Source organism: Triplophysa rosa, linkage group LG18 (genome assembly GCF_024868665.1).
Source record: "Triplophysa rosa linkage group LG18, Trosa_1v2, whole genome shotgun sequence".
Taxonomy (NCBI): domain Eukaryota; kingdom Metazoa; phylum Chordata; class Actinopteri; order Cypriniformes; family Nemacheilidae; genus Triplophysa; species Triplophysa rosa.
Window position 1 is genome coordinate 19,315,005 of NC_079907.1, and position 17,102 is coordinate 19,332,106.

General features: G+C 37.2%; 1 protein-coding gene across 1 annotated transcript in view; it reads right to left on the minus strand.

Moving 5' to 3' along the window:
* prkg1b (protein kinase cGMP-dependent 1b) overlaps positions 1 to 17,102 on the minus strand; it is a 108,465-nt gene that overhangs the window by 15,150 nt on the left and 76,213 nt on the right. Inside the window, exons 5-9 of the mRNA XM_057358450.1 lie at positions 15,847 to 15,910; positions 11,493 to 11,570; positions 10,730 to 10,824; positions 2,954 to 3,019; positions 1,289 to 1,363 (exon numbers count right to left, since the gene is read on the minus strand). Coding sequence (XP_057214433.1) covers positions 1,289 to 1,363; positions 2,954 to 3,019; positions 10,730 to 10,824; positions 11,493 to 11,570; positions 15,847 to 15,910 — 378 coding nt within the window. The remainder of the gene's footprint in view (positions 1 to 1,288; positions 1,364 to 2,953; positions 3,020 to 10,729; positions 10,825 to 11,492; positions 11,571 to 15,846; positions 15,911 to 17,102) is intronic.

Here is a 17,102-nt window from a genome sequence, read left to right on the forward strand (position 1 = left end):
CATGTGCACACTTCACACATTCTGCCAGACATAAGCATAATAGAAGTTGGATTTTTTTATCTTTTACATTTCATTTTAATGCAGAATGACTTTAAGTGTTTTAATATTGAAGTTCTTTGGGGCTCAAACCCTGCGCTGCTAGCGCAATGTTTTACCAACTGAGCTACATGAACACTGTATTTTAACAACATATGGAGACACCGTAAGACAATAATGTGCGTCACATATGGTCGAAACAAACCTACTGGTTCAATTTATAAACTACCAGACAAAAAATGACATAATTTACAGTAGATTATGGGAGGAGTCAGGGTGGTGGAGGGATGCCGGAAGAACTGGTGGGTGGCTGCTTAAATATGATTGCAAAATGATTGACAGATCTGTATGGGCACGCTCCTCTCAAATGTTTCAAACTCATTTAAACAAAGACAAAAACAAAACTAGGGTTTCATATTTAACCTCATATCATAACTGCTGGTCCGCTTTATATCCGTCGCCGAACAGCACTCCAAAAATAGATGAAATATAAACGGGCCAAATATAAATTGTAGGGATGTAACGATTCACTCAGCTCACGATGCGATGCGAGTCACGATTCTGATCTCACGATGCGATTTATTCACGATTTACTCGCAATTTATTTTTACAAAATGAGTAGAAACAAATTAGAAATGAACAACTTACCTTGCATTATTTCTTAAATGCTTTCACGTTTCTTTGTATAATAAAATAATGTTTTATTTCAAATAACAAAACTAAACTGCAATTTTATAACAAATTAATAATAGAAAAAGTCTCTTTAATATAAACAAACTAATACTGTCTGTGCTTTTCTTGGATTTTTTTTGCATTTAAGAAATATCAGCAAGTCCACGTTTAGATTTGCAGTGAAAATAGCAGCCCCTGCTGTTCAAAAAATGTATTGCGATTCAGTTCACACCTCAACCGATTTGAATCGTCACTCATTATAACCGATTTTCAACCGGCTCACGGTGAATCGTTACAATAAATTGTAACAGCTGCTTAACATTATTGCTTATTTACCCGGAACTATTTTCACCAAACTAGAATCCATCATATCGTGCTGTGTTTCTCATTCTCAAACCCCTCCAGCTGACATCATCATGACCACATGCAAATCTAATGAAACACACAAACCAATTCATTTGTGCCATGTCTCCGCACAGCACGCTCAAACTCATTATAGATTTGATCAGCATTTCTTTATAAAGAGGAGTGCATTTAATCTTCAGCTGAATGAGTCACATAAGTGTCGACTGAAACTTACTTCAGTTTGGCACCAGCATCATCGTAGCCTTTGTTTGAGACGTCGTCCAGACCTCCTATCAAATGCTTGAAGGACCTGAAGATTGAAAAATGTCTACATTTAATCTATGCAATATCTTTATCTAAGCATTTTCTTTCACTTAAAGATACATTTGATTATATTGAAGTGTAGATGTTTAATGCAAAGCAATTTGACTAGAACTGCAAACAGTAATCACAACTCTAATAGCAATTCAGAATATATCCACAGAAATAAGCATGTGTTTTGAACACCAATAAATGTTTATCACAATATTTTACCTGAAGAATTATATATATGGCTTGGACTTAGATTTCCATCCTTATGCATTTGTGTGTGTGTGTGTGTGTGTGTGTGTGTGTGCGTGCGTGCGTCTGTCTGTCTGTACAAGCGTGCACAAAATACTGAACATGGTATATATATCAAAAAACAAAAATAAAGCATCATTTTTCTTTAACTGAATGGTTGTGCGTGTGGTGGGCACCTGTCTATAACTTCAACCATGTGAAAGGTGAATTAATGAATGAATAAAATATTTTGCCTGGTTGCAAATAACCAAAGATAGGAAAAGTGTGTCTCCCTTTCCAAATGCAGGGGTTACTTAATGTATTTACGGCCGTTTAGTCCACAGAAATATCTGAAGTCCTGCTTTAGACACGATTGGACCTATTGCACCCGTTTGGTCCATCGGTCAATTCTCACATGTTTATTCCAACTTTAACAAACAGGGTCAAACGGGGGAAACTATTTTATGGTTTAGGGTCACCGAGTTTTAAATCATAATGTCATTCTTTAATGGTGGCGTGACTCAGAAGGTCTTTGCAGTCCTGTCAGCGGAGGTCACACAGGACTTTAATAGCACGATGAGGTATAAAGATTTGATTTATTACGAACACATTGAAAGTGTGAATTAATTTATATCGCTGTCCATCTATTTCATGTTGTATTCTTAGAAAGGTCCACTGAATTGGTATCAGATATGAGGGCGTGAATTCATGTCATTCATTATTACTGCCATGAAAATAGAGCAGCACTGAGATGAACACTATTAATGGAACAATGCTATCTTTCACTCACATCTTAAAGGAGAATTGTGTCATATCTGCTTCACTTGCGGCACCAAACATAACTTTGAAAATAATAATTATTGTTTTTATTGTTGGCGGTTTCATCCGATGGAATGTATACACAGTAAGTGGCACATTATGTGAATAATCTCATAGCTTAATAAAATGAACAACTTGAACTGTTTAAAGACTGGGCGTCCATATTTTTCACATTAAAAGTGGAAAACAAAATGACAAAAGCAAAGGCTTTTTAATGAGATTTTTATGAGCTGTAAATAGTTTCCTGCAGTGAAGGTAAAAGTCAGTCTCCACAAGAGAATTCTTATTTTAGCAGGAGACGGAAAGTGTCCGCTGAGACGTGTGAGTATTGCTGGCTAAGACATTATTCTGTCACACATGCTTTATTTCCCACAATCTGCTGTCTAAGACTCAAAGCAACTGGCGTGAAGTAGCATGAACTTACAACGGGGAAAGTCACGGGAGGTCAAACCAAATTAGCGGCAATAATTTCATGTGTGCAAAGTGGAAAAGATGTAAGAGTAATCAGATTTCACAGCACACACACAGAGGGAAAACTCACTCTCTGTCGATGACGAGGCAGGTGACCGCTTCAGCAGCGATGACATTAGCCGTCCTGATGTCTTCTCTGAGTAAAAACAAAAAGCATGCGTCACTCACACACCGGCCAAGTCTTATGACAGCATATTTATTATTGATCAATAACCGAGACACAGCACTTAATAGACACTGTTACATCAGAGGATAACAGGACCAGGAATATTCACGACCCGTATGTGTTTGAAGGCAAATATCAAAATGAAAAACAGATTTCATCAAACAGTGACTGATAGCTAGTTGGGTGAAGTTGGTTTCAAAGCTAAAACATAATACTTTCATCAACAAGTTTCCTTTTTAGGCATTAAAAACAAACAAGGCCTAGCATTAATTACTGACACTGCACATTTTTATTCACATTTAAAAAAAAATCAAAACAAGAACTTAAAAATCTCATTACCGTAACCCTCTGAAAATCTCAATACCATAGCATGTTTTACTAAAGAACTAGAAGCCATCATGCAGTTCATATTCATTGTACATAATTAGACATTAATGAAGTATATTTGTATAGAAAATGATCCATGTAATTTTTATTTAAATGTGTAAAGCTACCTGTATCGGTAATGATAATCAATGTTGTGTACACAGCATGACAAGAGAATGTTAAACTAGAAAAATATAACCTGGTAGCTATTTGCTACTTCACACAAAATCAAGCTAAATGTAAATATCTGTGTGTGTCATGGACCCTTGTTTTTTTCCACTATTTCTTCATTTTTATTATATGTTAATATTCTGTCAATGTTTTTTGTCATTTGAGGACATCTAGTTAAAATGATTGTTTTCAGAATATTTTAATTTGACTCTGTTTAAATGACAACATAGTTATAGCTGGATGCATTGCGGTAATGAGATTGAATAAAATGTATAAATAAATGCAATAAAATACAAAACTAAATTCATTTCTATGTTACACTTATTCCTTGTGCAATGTAGAGAACACAATTTTATCTTTACTATGATCATTTTTTGTGTTACTAAATAGTAAGTATATTAAGAATCATTAAAAATAATTAATTCATAATTAAATTAATTCATAAAATTAAATAATTCATAATTAAAAATAAATTAATTTCTATGTTACACTTATTCCTTGTGCAAGGTAGAGAACACAATTATCTTTACTATGACCCATTTTTTGTGTTACTGAATAATATGTATATTTAGAACCATTACTGTCATGGTGTTGAATGGTTTGGTTAGAATGACCCAGTTGGTGGTATGATGGTATATTCTGTGCACTGGGATGTATTTACTACAGTAAACTTTGTGCGGCTAATGATGCTTTCTTACTATTTAAAGAGATGAAAACACATGGACAAATGCAATAAAACAACGTGGATTCGTCCCAAATATGTCAGCGATAAATTTATAAAAACATTTGTATGCAGAGTTCAGCTGTTCATGGCTGCCAATGCCAAGTGTTGTTACAACTCAGTTTTACTAACTCAAGTGACATGTGACATAACATACAGCTGTTTTTGCATCTGTCAGATGTCATCTGTTAAATGGGATGATGTTTTTTAAGCATAACAGACACATTGCTGTTTCATTTATAAACCACTCCAGAGAGCAGTTGTGAATGTTGTCCAGCGGACATCGTTCATCAGAGACCCACATGACAGTAAGTGAAACTGGAAAACTCTCTTAGAGGTGATGTCATTAGATGGTCCCACACGAGAGCATATGAGAGAATACATATCTCCCACCAGTAACATCCATTTATATCACTAACAGTGATTATTACATCAGTCTTATGCAACTGACACCACAGCACACGAGGATTAAAAGTGAGTAAGAGCGACAGATGGAAACAACGTTCAATGAGCGTCTGAGACTACAGCGGGCCGTCTCTCTGAATGCTGTGATGAGACACAGACACTGGGAGGTTAACACCAGAAACACTCAGTCAGTCAAACTCCGGCTGCTGTAGTGAGGTCTATGAGAGAAAGGTCAGACCTGTCAATCAAACTACAAGAGTAACTGAAGTGAACGAAGACCCCCGGAGCAGGGAGGCTACGCACCTTTCACTTTCAGCCCCAAACACACGGTAGTATACTTCATTTGCCTGACATTTTAAGTACATTTGTTATCCAAACATTAATAGAATGTAATAACTGCAGTAAAATATATTGTGCCCTGTTACAATGTAGTCGTATCTGCATTGTGTAAAGTCGACACTGTACTATGCACAATAAAGCTCTTCCTATTTACACATTTTCTGACAGCAGACAATGAAACGATAATTTCCACATGGAAAAAATACTGTGGTATACTACAGTACTTAGTATAGCAAAATCCTAGATACTCTAGTGTTTTTAAATCATACTATAGTAAATAGTCAACAGTATTGACAACAGTTTATCAATTTACTATAGTATTATTAAAACTGCTATCATTTATTACAGTAAACTGTTGGTACTGTTTAGCGTGTTGACAAAATGTTAAATGCTCTCCTACTTGTAAGTAGCTTTGGATAAAAGCGAAATGGATCAAAGTGAATGTATACTATAATTTACTGTATGTAATTTCATACGATTTTATATTGTTTTTAGAGTTAAAATGATATACTTATAGTTTTATAAACAGTTTACTTAGGTGTACTACAATATTGCTTATGTGAAATAGTGACTAAACAAAACTCTTTAAATGTGTAGTTTGTAGGCTTTAGGCTTCTGAAAAGTCACTAAATTTCAAAGTCACCAAGTTCACGACACGAAATCACTTAAAAATCTGTTCTCTGGGTGTGCGTTCTTTATTTGGATCATTTTCCTGACAATATTAAACCGTGTGGAACATTTGAGAGCTAAATTAGTCAAAATATCACAAATCCAAATTTTAAGTTCTAAATCTCAATTTTCTCCTGTGATTTTGCAGTGAAATGTAAGTGTCATGTTCGTCTGGCTGAACTTCAGAAGAAGACGCTCTGATCAACATCTCCTTAAGTGGCAGCAATTGAACGGTTTTGACTGAACAGGGTGTTTTTCCTGAGTGGGACATGAAAGTTTACTTGGCATACAAGCTGTTGAACATCAAAGCTGCAGGCGGCCTTTAATCCACAAGACCATGGCTATTGTTATGCCCGTTACTTGTGACTGCCCCCATATCCCATAAACACGACTCGGAGCAGCCAGAAACATGGGTTAAGATGAAACGCTGACTGTTTAAGATCATCCACTTCAACAGAGTGCTGATTGATTTGCTAAACACATTTAAACAAACCTACGACAAATAAAAATAGAGGCGCTAAGATTGTGTAGTAATTAAAGCTGAGAGAGAGAGAGAGAGAGAGAGAGAGAGAGAGAGAGAGAGAGAGAGAGAGAGAGGTGACATCAAAGCCCGAAGATGAAGAACACACATTTGTAGGAGTAACGACACTTCAGGTGAAAACTAACACACACACACACCTCATCAGAGCAGAGACGAAAGGAACTCTACACCTATAAATAACCACAGCATATGTGTATACAGAGTCGGCGCGGCGCGGCTGACGTGTGCGGACATGGATTTCTTCGCGCACTCGTTATGTGCGAATGTGACGCTTTTACAAGTGTGATTTGGTTAGCCTACCACGTTGCATATAGATCAGGTTTTCCGCGATTATCTCTGATAAAAAAGTAAATTGTTAAAACTTAAACTTGAGAAGAAAACTGGGGTATGGCGGAGTGCCGCTTCTTAACACCAGAAGAGCTGCACACTGAAGCAGAACAGAGCGAGAACTCAGCCTAGTGCCGTGTCGCAACCTCGAATTGTCCAACCTGTCAGCTTTTCCTACCGCAGGGCAAAATTTAGGCTATAATCTAAACCACATCGACAAAATAAACAGGTAGGATGATTTTACAATGCAAAATACCCTGTCAGATAGTCCTACCAATTTAAAATGAACACATTAAATAAATTTACATCGTAAATGTCAGATTATCCTACCAGCATAAAAGAAACATGTATGATTAATTTACAGCGCAATACCCTATAATTGTACTACCAGTACTAAATAAATATGCAGGCCTAGAATGATTTAACAACGAAAATACACAATCAGATTCCCGTAGCAGTATAAAATAAACAAGTAGGATAATTTTATAGCGCAATAAAATGACGTAACATTGATGTGCCCATGCCTGGTAGGATAATCTGACGGGTAGGATGAAATTTCGGGACACCAGCTCATTCTAAACCCCTAAACCCTGGCCCCCCCACTAAACATAGTAGCCCCCTCACTTTGTGCACCCTGGCGCCGACGCTGTGTGTATATATATTACATCATTATTATTTGTAACAACACTTTTTAAAGGGAAAGATAAACCAAAAAAGTACATTCTTTTTCATTTATTCACTCTCATGTCATTTCAAACCTGTATGACATTCTTTCGTCTGCAGAACACAAAAGAAGATATTTTGAAGAAATTTGATAATCAAACACTGAACCCCATTGACTTCCATTATATGAGCACAAAACCATATATTTTTTATTGAGTTATACTTTAAAGAAAGTATAAACACGCTAGTTTTACTAAAACCATATTTTTCATTCATAACTGGTGCCTTGGTATTTAATAAAGCACACGAGTCGACTGTGTTTACAACAGCTCTGTAGTTTCCTCCCAATGTCTAACTTCAGCTGGGGGGGTTGTGATCCAAAAATGCTTTGCAATTTCTTTCTAGGGTTGTGACTGAAAATGCATAATAAAATCCTATATACTATACACTGCAAAAAAAATCCTGTATAAAGAAAGACATTTTCTGGCAACTGGGGTGCCAGAAATAAAACGTAAAATAACCGTTTTCCCTGTAAAATTACATGTTTCTCCCATTTTTCTTGTAAATTTGCAGTTGATTTTTGACCGTATTAAAAAAAAACATGAAAAATCTGTCAAATATATATTTTTTAAATTGCGTGTTTTTTTACATTATACGTGAAAAATCTATAAAAAGTAACAGAAAAATTCTGTAAGATTACATTTTTTTACAATGTACTATATAATCCAAATATATAGCCTACTGTAATCGTCTGTCTTTGGAAGAGCAAAGTAAACAGGGTTATTATAGCTATTAAGAAGAACAAAGCAGGGGAAGGAAACATTACATATAATTACACATTATTTATACAATATGTTTAATTATTGATGCATTTAAACTGCATATTTGATCCTCACTTGGTGGACTCAAGAGATATAAATCACATTAAAAACAGGTTCAAGTGTAATGAGGATCAAATTTTATGCACCATGAAGCACTTTTTTCTTTTCATCATATTAATTTTGCCTAATGTTAAAGCTTGTATGTCCAGATTTGCTGTTTTTCAGGAAATGGAAAAACACAGAACTTTTGAAATTATTAAATACTTTGTCAAAGTTGACAAGCACTTTTTAATACATTTTATTGGTTAGATCTTTACAAAACCCAGTGAGAAACATAAAGGGTGATCAATAAAAATGACAAAATATGGAGATAACATGTTTCAGAAGGACAGCAGCGATATGTATCTGGTCAAATGACATACTGCACTGACCCAGAGGTCCATCACGTTATCAAAACCTGTCCTTTGATTTGAATGTCCAGAACAGTAAATTTCATCTTACAAATGGCTCAAAGCAAATCGAGAGAGTTATTTTAAGATCTCAGAACGTGTGTGGTCAAAAGTGTGGAGAGTGACTGATCAAAGCTTTTATTTCATCATGAATTCATTTCTGGTCTCGCATTGTCTTATGGTCAGAGCGTTTCCTACTGTACTTTCTGATTCAATCGAACCCAGACAAACATCTTTCTCCCGCAATGAATCCTATACGTTATGTGTGATCTGCAGATGGTCTCTTATTCAGGGTCAATGACAAACTAAAGCAGGGGCAGACTGACCATCTGGCGTACCGGGCGTTTTCCTGTTGGGCCGCTAACGTATGGGGCCGTAACGGAGGCGTTGGCCGCTTAGATGGGCGTATTATAAATGCGAATGCAGGCAAAGTGAATGCAAAAGACACGTATGCATGCATACCAAACCCCCCCGTAGGGCCGATGCTGGCCTAAAAGTTCCAGGGCCGATTTTTCTTCCCAGTCCAGCCCTGAACTAGTCACCACAGGCAGAGAGCGGCATGCACAGTGAGATCAATTCAAAAATACTGTGCACTATACAACTCGAACAGGTCATAGTTCATCACAACCAGCAGCAATAATGTGTGATTCCACTAATGTCCACCAGGGGACGCCACGGCACACGTTCTATTTCCATCCCTTACAACACACAGCTGGTAAAGGTTTGACGAAAAAGAAAGAAATGAAAAACGATCATGTGGCTGTTTAGTCTGAAAAGCATCTCTTTGCCTAAGACACAAACTGACAGATATACTATGGAATGGTCCTGTGATGGGATGATTGGGCTGTCAGTCCATCTGATGAAATAAACTCTCACTTATGACAAACAGCCCATTTTATTCTTAAACGAACACCATTTTCGTGAAACAGAACAATTATGAGTAGATTCTGATTGACTGAATCACTCTCTAAACCTTTATAGAACGAAGTTCTAAGACATTTATCTTTTTTTGCTTCAAGTTTGGCAACCGTGAACAGCGTATAGTAACTCAAATGAACTATACAAAGTCCAAATCAAACATGCCATCACAAAACATTAAATCTCATCATGAAATAAATAACCATAATGTATAAGTATTACATGGTGACCGGTCACCAATCGGTTTAATACATAATAAATTAAATATAAAAATGTTATATAATAACATACATGAGATTATATTTACAAATGATTAAACCAAACTGCATGTTCAAGACATTTATTCACCCACTTTAATGATGGCTGCAGGTGCTTTTTGAAGCATTAAAAGAACAATGTGTTGATTTTTGCGACAACTAGTGGTGAGGTTGCGAATTGCAACCAAAGGCTCGCTCCACCGCTCCCCCCCCCCTTTCCAAGCACTACGGTGGCTGACACAGAACTAAGATGTCGTCACGTTTTCAATTCTTTGCTGAAGGAGAAAAAGCATTTATGAAACGCGTTCTGTAGAGCAGTTTGTCCGTTTAGCTACTGTAGAAACAACATGGCGAATTTCATGTAAGTATGTAGATAGAAATAGCTCATTCTAAGATTACAAAAATTATTATGTAAGGTCTTGATACACCTCTGAACACATAGTTATGCGTATTATATTGCATTTCTGTCAACAGACCCTCCAAAAATGACAACCTGGACCTTTAACATTTTGAGACCTATTAAAGGGATAGTTCACCCAAAAATGAAAATTCTGTTATCATTTACTCACCCTCAAACCTGTACGCAAAGGAAGATATTTGTAAGAATGTCAGTAACCAAACAGATCTCATCCTCCATTTATTTTAATGGGGGATTAGATCTGTTTGGTTACTGACATTCTTCCAAATATCTTCCTTTGTGTTCAGCAGAACAAAGACATTTATACAGGTTTGGAACAACTTGAGGGTGAGGAAATGATGACAGAATTTTAATTTAAAGAGCATTGTATCAACAAAGAGAAGTGAGATGTTTTTCTAAAGATCTTTGCTTTGGTTGAACTTTTCTTGTAAGATCCACTGTTTTCACTTTTTTTTATTACTGCTGTAAGATGAATCTCAAAACAGACGCTTTGTTTGGATGCACATTTGATTTTTCTTGGTTAAAATCGTCCGAGTGGAAAATGATCCAGAGCGCATGACTGATGTCAACGATCACTTTAAATAGAAGTTTGAAAAGAAGTTTTTTATTTCATACCCTTGAAGTGCTTTTTCTCCAAACCAATCTCCTTTACCCAGCGCTCGCAGGTAGACAGGGGTCCCGTTGGGAGAATCCTCCCGAGTGACGTTCACCTGTAAATGCAGATTATGGATCACGAAAAGCTCTTATGGCATACTAAGTGATGTTTGTACAGGCAGAGTGTCATTTTTCCATTCAAACTAGCAAACTTCCTTCATTGGGTGGGCAGTGTTTTAGGAGTGCTGATATTTCGTATAACAGCACTGGGACATTCTGCTTGTATGTGACTTTCATCAGTGGAACACAAAAGAAGATATTTTGAGAAATGTACAGTGGAAGTCAATGGGGTTCAGTGTTGTTTGGTTTCGACATTCTTCAAAATATCTTCTTTTGTGTTCTGCAGAATAAAGAAATGAGCGAGAGAAAGAATTTACATTTTTGTGTTGCTTGGTGACATGCAAAGTTTTTGAGACTTTCCAGACGTTTTTTGGCTAAGAAATATGCAAACTAACAGCATCGTCCTATCCCTAATATGACAGTTAGATAAAGATTTTGGACTTCTTCTTAAATTCGCAGTAATGAGCTTTCACACCGCCGCAGAGGAGTGGTGACAGTACCAGACGGGGACTCTTTCAAAATAGCTCATTGCACTTTGGGGAATGCTTGAAGCTTTGTTTTGAAGAGAAAAGTGGCATTGCGATGCTGTTATTTAATAATTCAAGTGTCAAATGGCTAGAAGTTTGTGGGCATTAGGTCTGTGTGAAAGCTGTGGAGATCTTACCTTTCCTTTGCTAATGATAAAGAATGTGTCCCCTCTGGCACCTTGTCTAATAATGTACTCTCCATCACCATAGTGCGTCTGAGGAAAGAGATAAAGCGAGAGAGAGTTCAACAAGTGTCCTTCTTTTGGCTTGTCCAATTTCCACAGTGTTGCTCCATCACCACCAGCCGCGAGTCATGAAGAAGACACTGTCTCCATCACGCAACAGACGGCTGAAGGGCTTCGACACGGAAAGTTACAAAAATGCTTCATATTCTCACAACCCGCACAAACACGGGCACAAAACAGTACGATCATGTGATGGGGAGAAATGACTTATTATTATTTCTCCTGGACATCAGGTGAAATGGAGAGCGTATGTAAACTTTGCTCATCTGTGTCTCAGATATTCCTCTTGAGAAAAGAGTCAGAAATGTCATTAGAGTTTCAGAAGAGATGTCAACAATATCTCAAACTGAGCTCAGATTTGTCAAATCTGCGATCAAAAGGCAATATAATTGAAGACTGTTCTCATCTAATCTACCCAAATCCAGATTATTTGACCTCTACAATCTACATTCATTTTACACCTCCAGACTCGTCATGTGTTTCAACTATTACAGATTAATTTATGATGTTATTTAAGTCTGAAAGCATCACTCCTTTGATTTAATACGCAAGTCAAAAGCAGCTTCAGTTTACAGCTGAATAAAGACTGGTCCAGACTGTGAAGCAATCTTCAGCTCACCTTCAGAAAGCAAAGCAGTCGTGCAAGTTCAGGGTCATAGTTCTGTAGTTACTACATTTATTTGACTCACAGAGCGTAACTGTGACTCAGAACAGAGTAATGCATTTCTATGCACATTAACAAGGTAATGCACGCTACTCTTAAAAACATCGACAGTCTTGCATAGTTTCAACACATTCCAGTGAGTTGGTAATAATAATATAAAAAAGAAAGAAAGAGTGTTTGGGGTGTGTGGGGGTTTCGTTCTTTTCAGTCGTTGCCTTTCATTCTTTTATTCCTTCAACAATCTGATGGAAAAATCTGACTTTCTGACCCACGATCCTCCAGTGGAGCAGTGCACTCTGGGAACGTCGGCCAACTCCTGCATTTCACTCGTGTGTTTGGGAAACTGTCCAGACATCTCAGCTCAACACCAGACAATACAACCACTCGAGCCTGAAGAGACTTCCAGAAATGACCAAGTTCAGTCATGAAACTCTTGCGAGCTGCCGGCCAATCAGCTTGAACATCAGCATGAATGAAATTGATTGGTTGTTCAGGTAATCTGTAGCCAATGACAATCCACACTTTTTATACCGCAACATTTCCTTAAAGTCCAAGTGAAATAAAAAAATGACAATGCCTATTTTTTCATAAAATATTGCAGTGTTTATTGTAAATAGTTTATCAATGTGGAACATTCTCCTTTTAAAATGAATGTGCCCTCATAATCTTCAGTTTAAATCTGAAAATGACTATCCATCTTAAATGACGCATGTTAGACGGCTTGGGCGGAGCATCCGTTAACTCCTCCCCTTCAACTGTCAGTCTGCTGAAAGTTCCATTTCAAAATGCAACGGCTGTTTTTATACATCCAATCAAATCGCAGAGAAAGAAGAAAGCCACACCCACTATTTTTCGCATTCAAAATTTCATTTCACTCGGAAATGCATCAAAATACGGAAGTAAAAACGATCGCAACTTCCAATTCACGGGGACTTTAAAATAAGGGGATCTATTTCCACCAAAATACATTGACATGTCATGTCCATTAATATGGTCAAAATTAACCTGAAAGTTTAAAATAAAACAGTCTAAGTAAAGAGTCATGGGAGTCGTGGGAACTTCTGTAACTTCCGATCTTTGAATACATAGTCACTGGAAATGTGGACATCAAACACAATAACCTCAAAAGAAACCGGAAAACACATTAACTTTTGAGTACAGCTTATGATAAACTGAAAGGTTTGTACATAAGAGCTAAAACTGCAGTTGCGGCTTATACAATAGATGGATATTTGGTGCCTAGTTTCTTACATTTCCCACAATTCTCTGGTTTCTCCATTAAAACTGTACTTTGCTCTTCTTTAATTGGGTCTATGAATAGTCTTGTTTTGGTATTTTGTAGGTCTGGTGGTATTTTGAAAGTCACTAGAGATACATGATTCATTTGGTCCAGGCAAAAGCTATTAGATGGCCCAGGAAAAGATCAATTACTAATTGTACTGAGCATTTAAGTAAAGGTCAATTTAAACTCTGTGAAAACTTTCCTGAGTTAGGAATAAACTTGCCATCTGAAAGTGAAGACAGATAGCCTGTGTGATAATGTCTCTTTGAAAAACTAACATCTTTATCTTTCTGCTATCACAAAGACATATTTTCTAAATAATCTCTTAGGGCCTCGATATTCTCTTAATGATTACACGGTGAGACGAAAAGTCACTTCTCATCTTAAAAAAGAAAACCTTCAGACCGCACGTCTTCAATTAATCTAGAGTTTTTGTCCTTGTGGTCCGCCGGAGGACATTATCATCAAGCATCCATTTGGCTCGATTGAAAAAGAATGAAAAGCTATTTGCTGTAATTTCCCTTTCTAAACACCCTTTCTAAACACGCCAATGCTGAGCCATCAATTAAAGTGTTGTCTTTAAACTAATTCGGTGTGCTGGACATACGTACGTTTGCCTGTGATCCAGAAAGAAAACATTTCAGTGACACGTGTGTCATGACCAACATTTACACTTGACTTCTTTTTTGAAGCTGCCAGCGTCTGTTTTACATTATAATCCTATGGAGTAAACTGTGTTTTCAAAAAAGTCTGGAGCCCCGGTCCTTTTTCTGCAGCTCAGAGCGTCTTTTGAGGTTGAAAAAACTGAAACTGGTCTGAGACAAAAAAGTCAAACACCTTTTTTTCACAGCTAACCAATGACAGAGACCTGTTGTTTCCATAACATCCTGCGAGGAACGTGATTGGTCGAGAAGGCTCAAGCTCAAAAAAATTCAATGGCGGCCGAACGAAGACTGTGCTGACACAACATCATCACTGGAGTGTAAAGGCGTCTACAGGTGGTTACATAGATGCAATTCAATATGCAAATATTCTGGTGATGTCACTGTTGGACAGATTCTGAACGGCAGATCAATAAAACAGACCGCACACATGAAGCCAAAACGTTTAAATGAAATCTGATGAATACAGCAGTACAGGTTAAATGCTGGAAGAACGTTTCACAGTGTTGCCCTGCAAGCACTAGACGACTAGACGAGGTGTTTTGGATGGTTTTCTGAAGGTATTCAGGTATTCTGAATTCTAGGTGGTTGCTGGGATGCTCCGGGTGGATGCGTGTGGATTGTGAGAGCATTATACTGTATGTGGTTTCCAGGGTGTTGCTAAGTGGTTTATGAGACAGACTAACTGACTGGATAGATGGATTGACAGAGGTCTGAAGTTCTGAGGTTTTTTAGCATTTCATGTCTTAAAACAGAGCAGTTCTGCATTCCTGGATACAATATTCCAATGATCAACGAGGGCCCAAGGCTAGCGTGTGAATTTTATCGTTTCATATTTCACTACGCTCATGATTTTCAACAGTATGAAAATGAGGAATCAAATAAAAGAGGTTAATTTTCTTTGTTTTGTCTCGGCATGAGCAGCGCTTCTATTCCTAAAAGAACTGAACACAATATTCTGTTAATCTGCCTCACAAACGCTTTCTCATTTGCATAATGAAGCAAGCGGTTCCTCCAGTGGATCTGAAAGCATCTCTAGTTTTATTTGAGGAAATTTCCACATGCCGATGAGGGATTTAGACCATTAGCTGTGTGTTTGTGAAAAGAAGGTCAAAGTGTAAACGGTTGTTTAAAACACTTCAGGGCTTGTTACTTCAAAATTCTTCCCTTGACAACAGCCTGTCGACGACAGATTGAAGATGTGTTTTTCTTGAACTAAATGTCATTCTGTGTGGGAATATTGTCCTGCGAGATGTTTCCTAACTCCGACTTAATCACCAAACGCGTGTTTGTCAACATGACACATGCAGCCCATCTGCGTACATACACTTAATGACAAAAAAACGGTCTTCGGGAAACCTCATCATTATCTCAGAACAACAACCTTTTAGGGGAAACGGAAGCTATAGGTTATATCTCATGATGAGATGGCTTATTGTATTGCTAAAAACAACAGAAATAACTTTTTACTTGTCAATTGCTTATAGAAAAATAAGTGCAATGCATAAAATTGAAGTTTGTCTTAAAGAACTCGATAAAACCAAATGTGTATATTGACCTTGAGAAATATTCACTGGAACAACAGTGTGACAATTCTGTGTTTTATTCAGCTGGTTATTTTGAAAACAAGACACTCACCTCCTCCAGAACGTCAGCTAGTTTACTGAGGATTTCTTCCGAAAGGCCTTGAAACGTTGGAACGCTGTGGGAGAGATGAGAATATGTTTGAGGTTAAACTGAAGGCTTTTGTCACCTGTGGCCAAGCGAGAAACAACCCAAACGTTTGACTCAACAACTCATGGAAATTAATTCTCAAACAAATTCGCTGAAATGACTGGCAAGACGGATAAATGAATGCACACGAGAGTTAAAGTGAGTGAAACTGACAAACACATTTCAAACGTCTCCGAAGAACATATGCCTCAGGTTGAGCTGTGGAGGTGGACATCATCTCATGACATTTCCTTCAGAACAAAAGCTGTCGATCATTTTAAATAAAGTAAATGCCAAGAGAAGCAGACAACTTAAAATACATTTTCGGGAGCGTTTTACTATTTTCATGCTCTTATGATTCATAAAAATCCCAAAATCTGATGAAATATTGACATGTGCCTCAATTTAATCAGGAGCCATGAATGATGATGCGAACTTCAGTAGTATTCTTGGGAAAATACCATTTCGATGTTTGCTTGTCCTAAACTTGCTGGAATATAACCAAGAAAGAGTTAAAGTTTTATTGGTGTGTTTAAACTTCTAAAATAAAACAGATGGAGCCTCCAACACAAATGAAGGTTTGTTTCTGCGGTCACGTTCTCTTTGTGAGTGTGCCAACATCATCCATCCAAAAGTCATCTTACACTGTCCACATCTGAAGTTTCACTAAAAGCTCATTTTGTTTAACTGACATCACACTTTCCAGTAAAGCTGCTCTGGGGTCTCTGGGAAATGTTATTTCTCTGAGAATCTTATCTTGTGTCACCAGACGTTTTGGAATTCATGTCTAAATGAACATCATTTAAAACTCGAATGCATGACCAACCTCTTCATCTACAATATATTTAACGTTCAAGAATTTGATTTGGTGAGCAGAAACCACCCTGGCCACCTTAATGCCACTCACATTTCACTCAACGTTGCATACTGAAATATAAATGCAACAAGGACAATCTAATAAAGCCAAGCTATTCATAAACAACATCAGACTAAACTAATCTATACTTTTGTGGAGGAGAATCAAATTAAACTCGCATTTATACAGGCACCTGCTCCGTGGCCATTAGACAGAAAAACAGCAGATGAGATCGCTTTAATAGGTCAAGTATTTCTCTGTCAATGACATTAAACATAGAGCAAATGGAAACTTCAGCTTAAAGTGATAGTTCACCCAAAAAGAA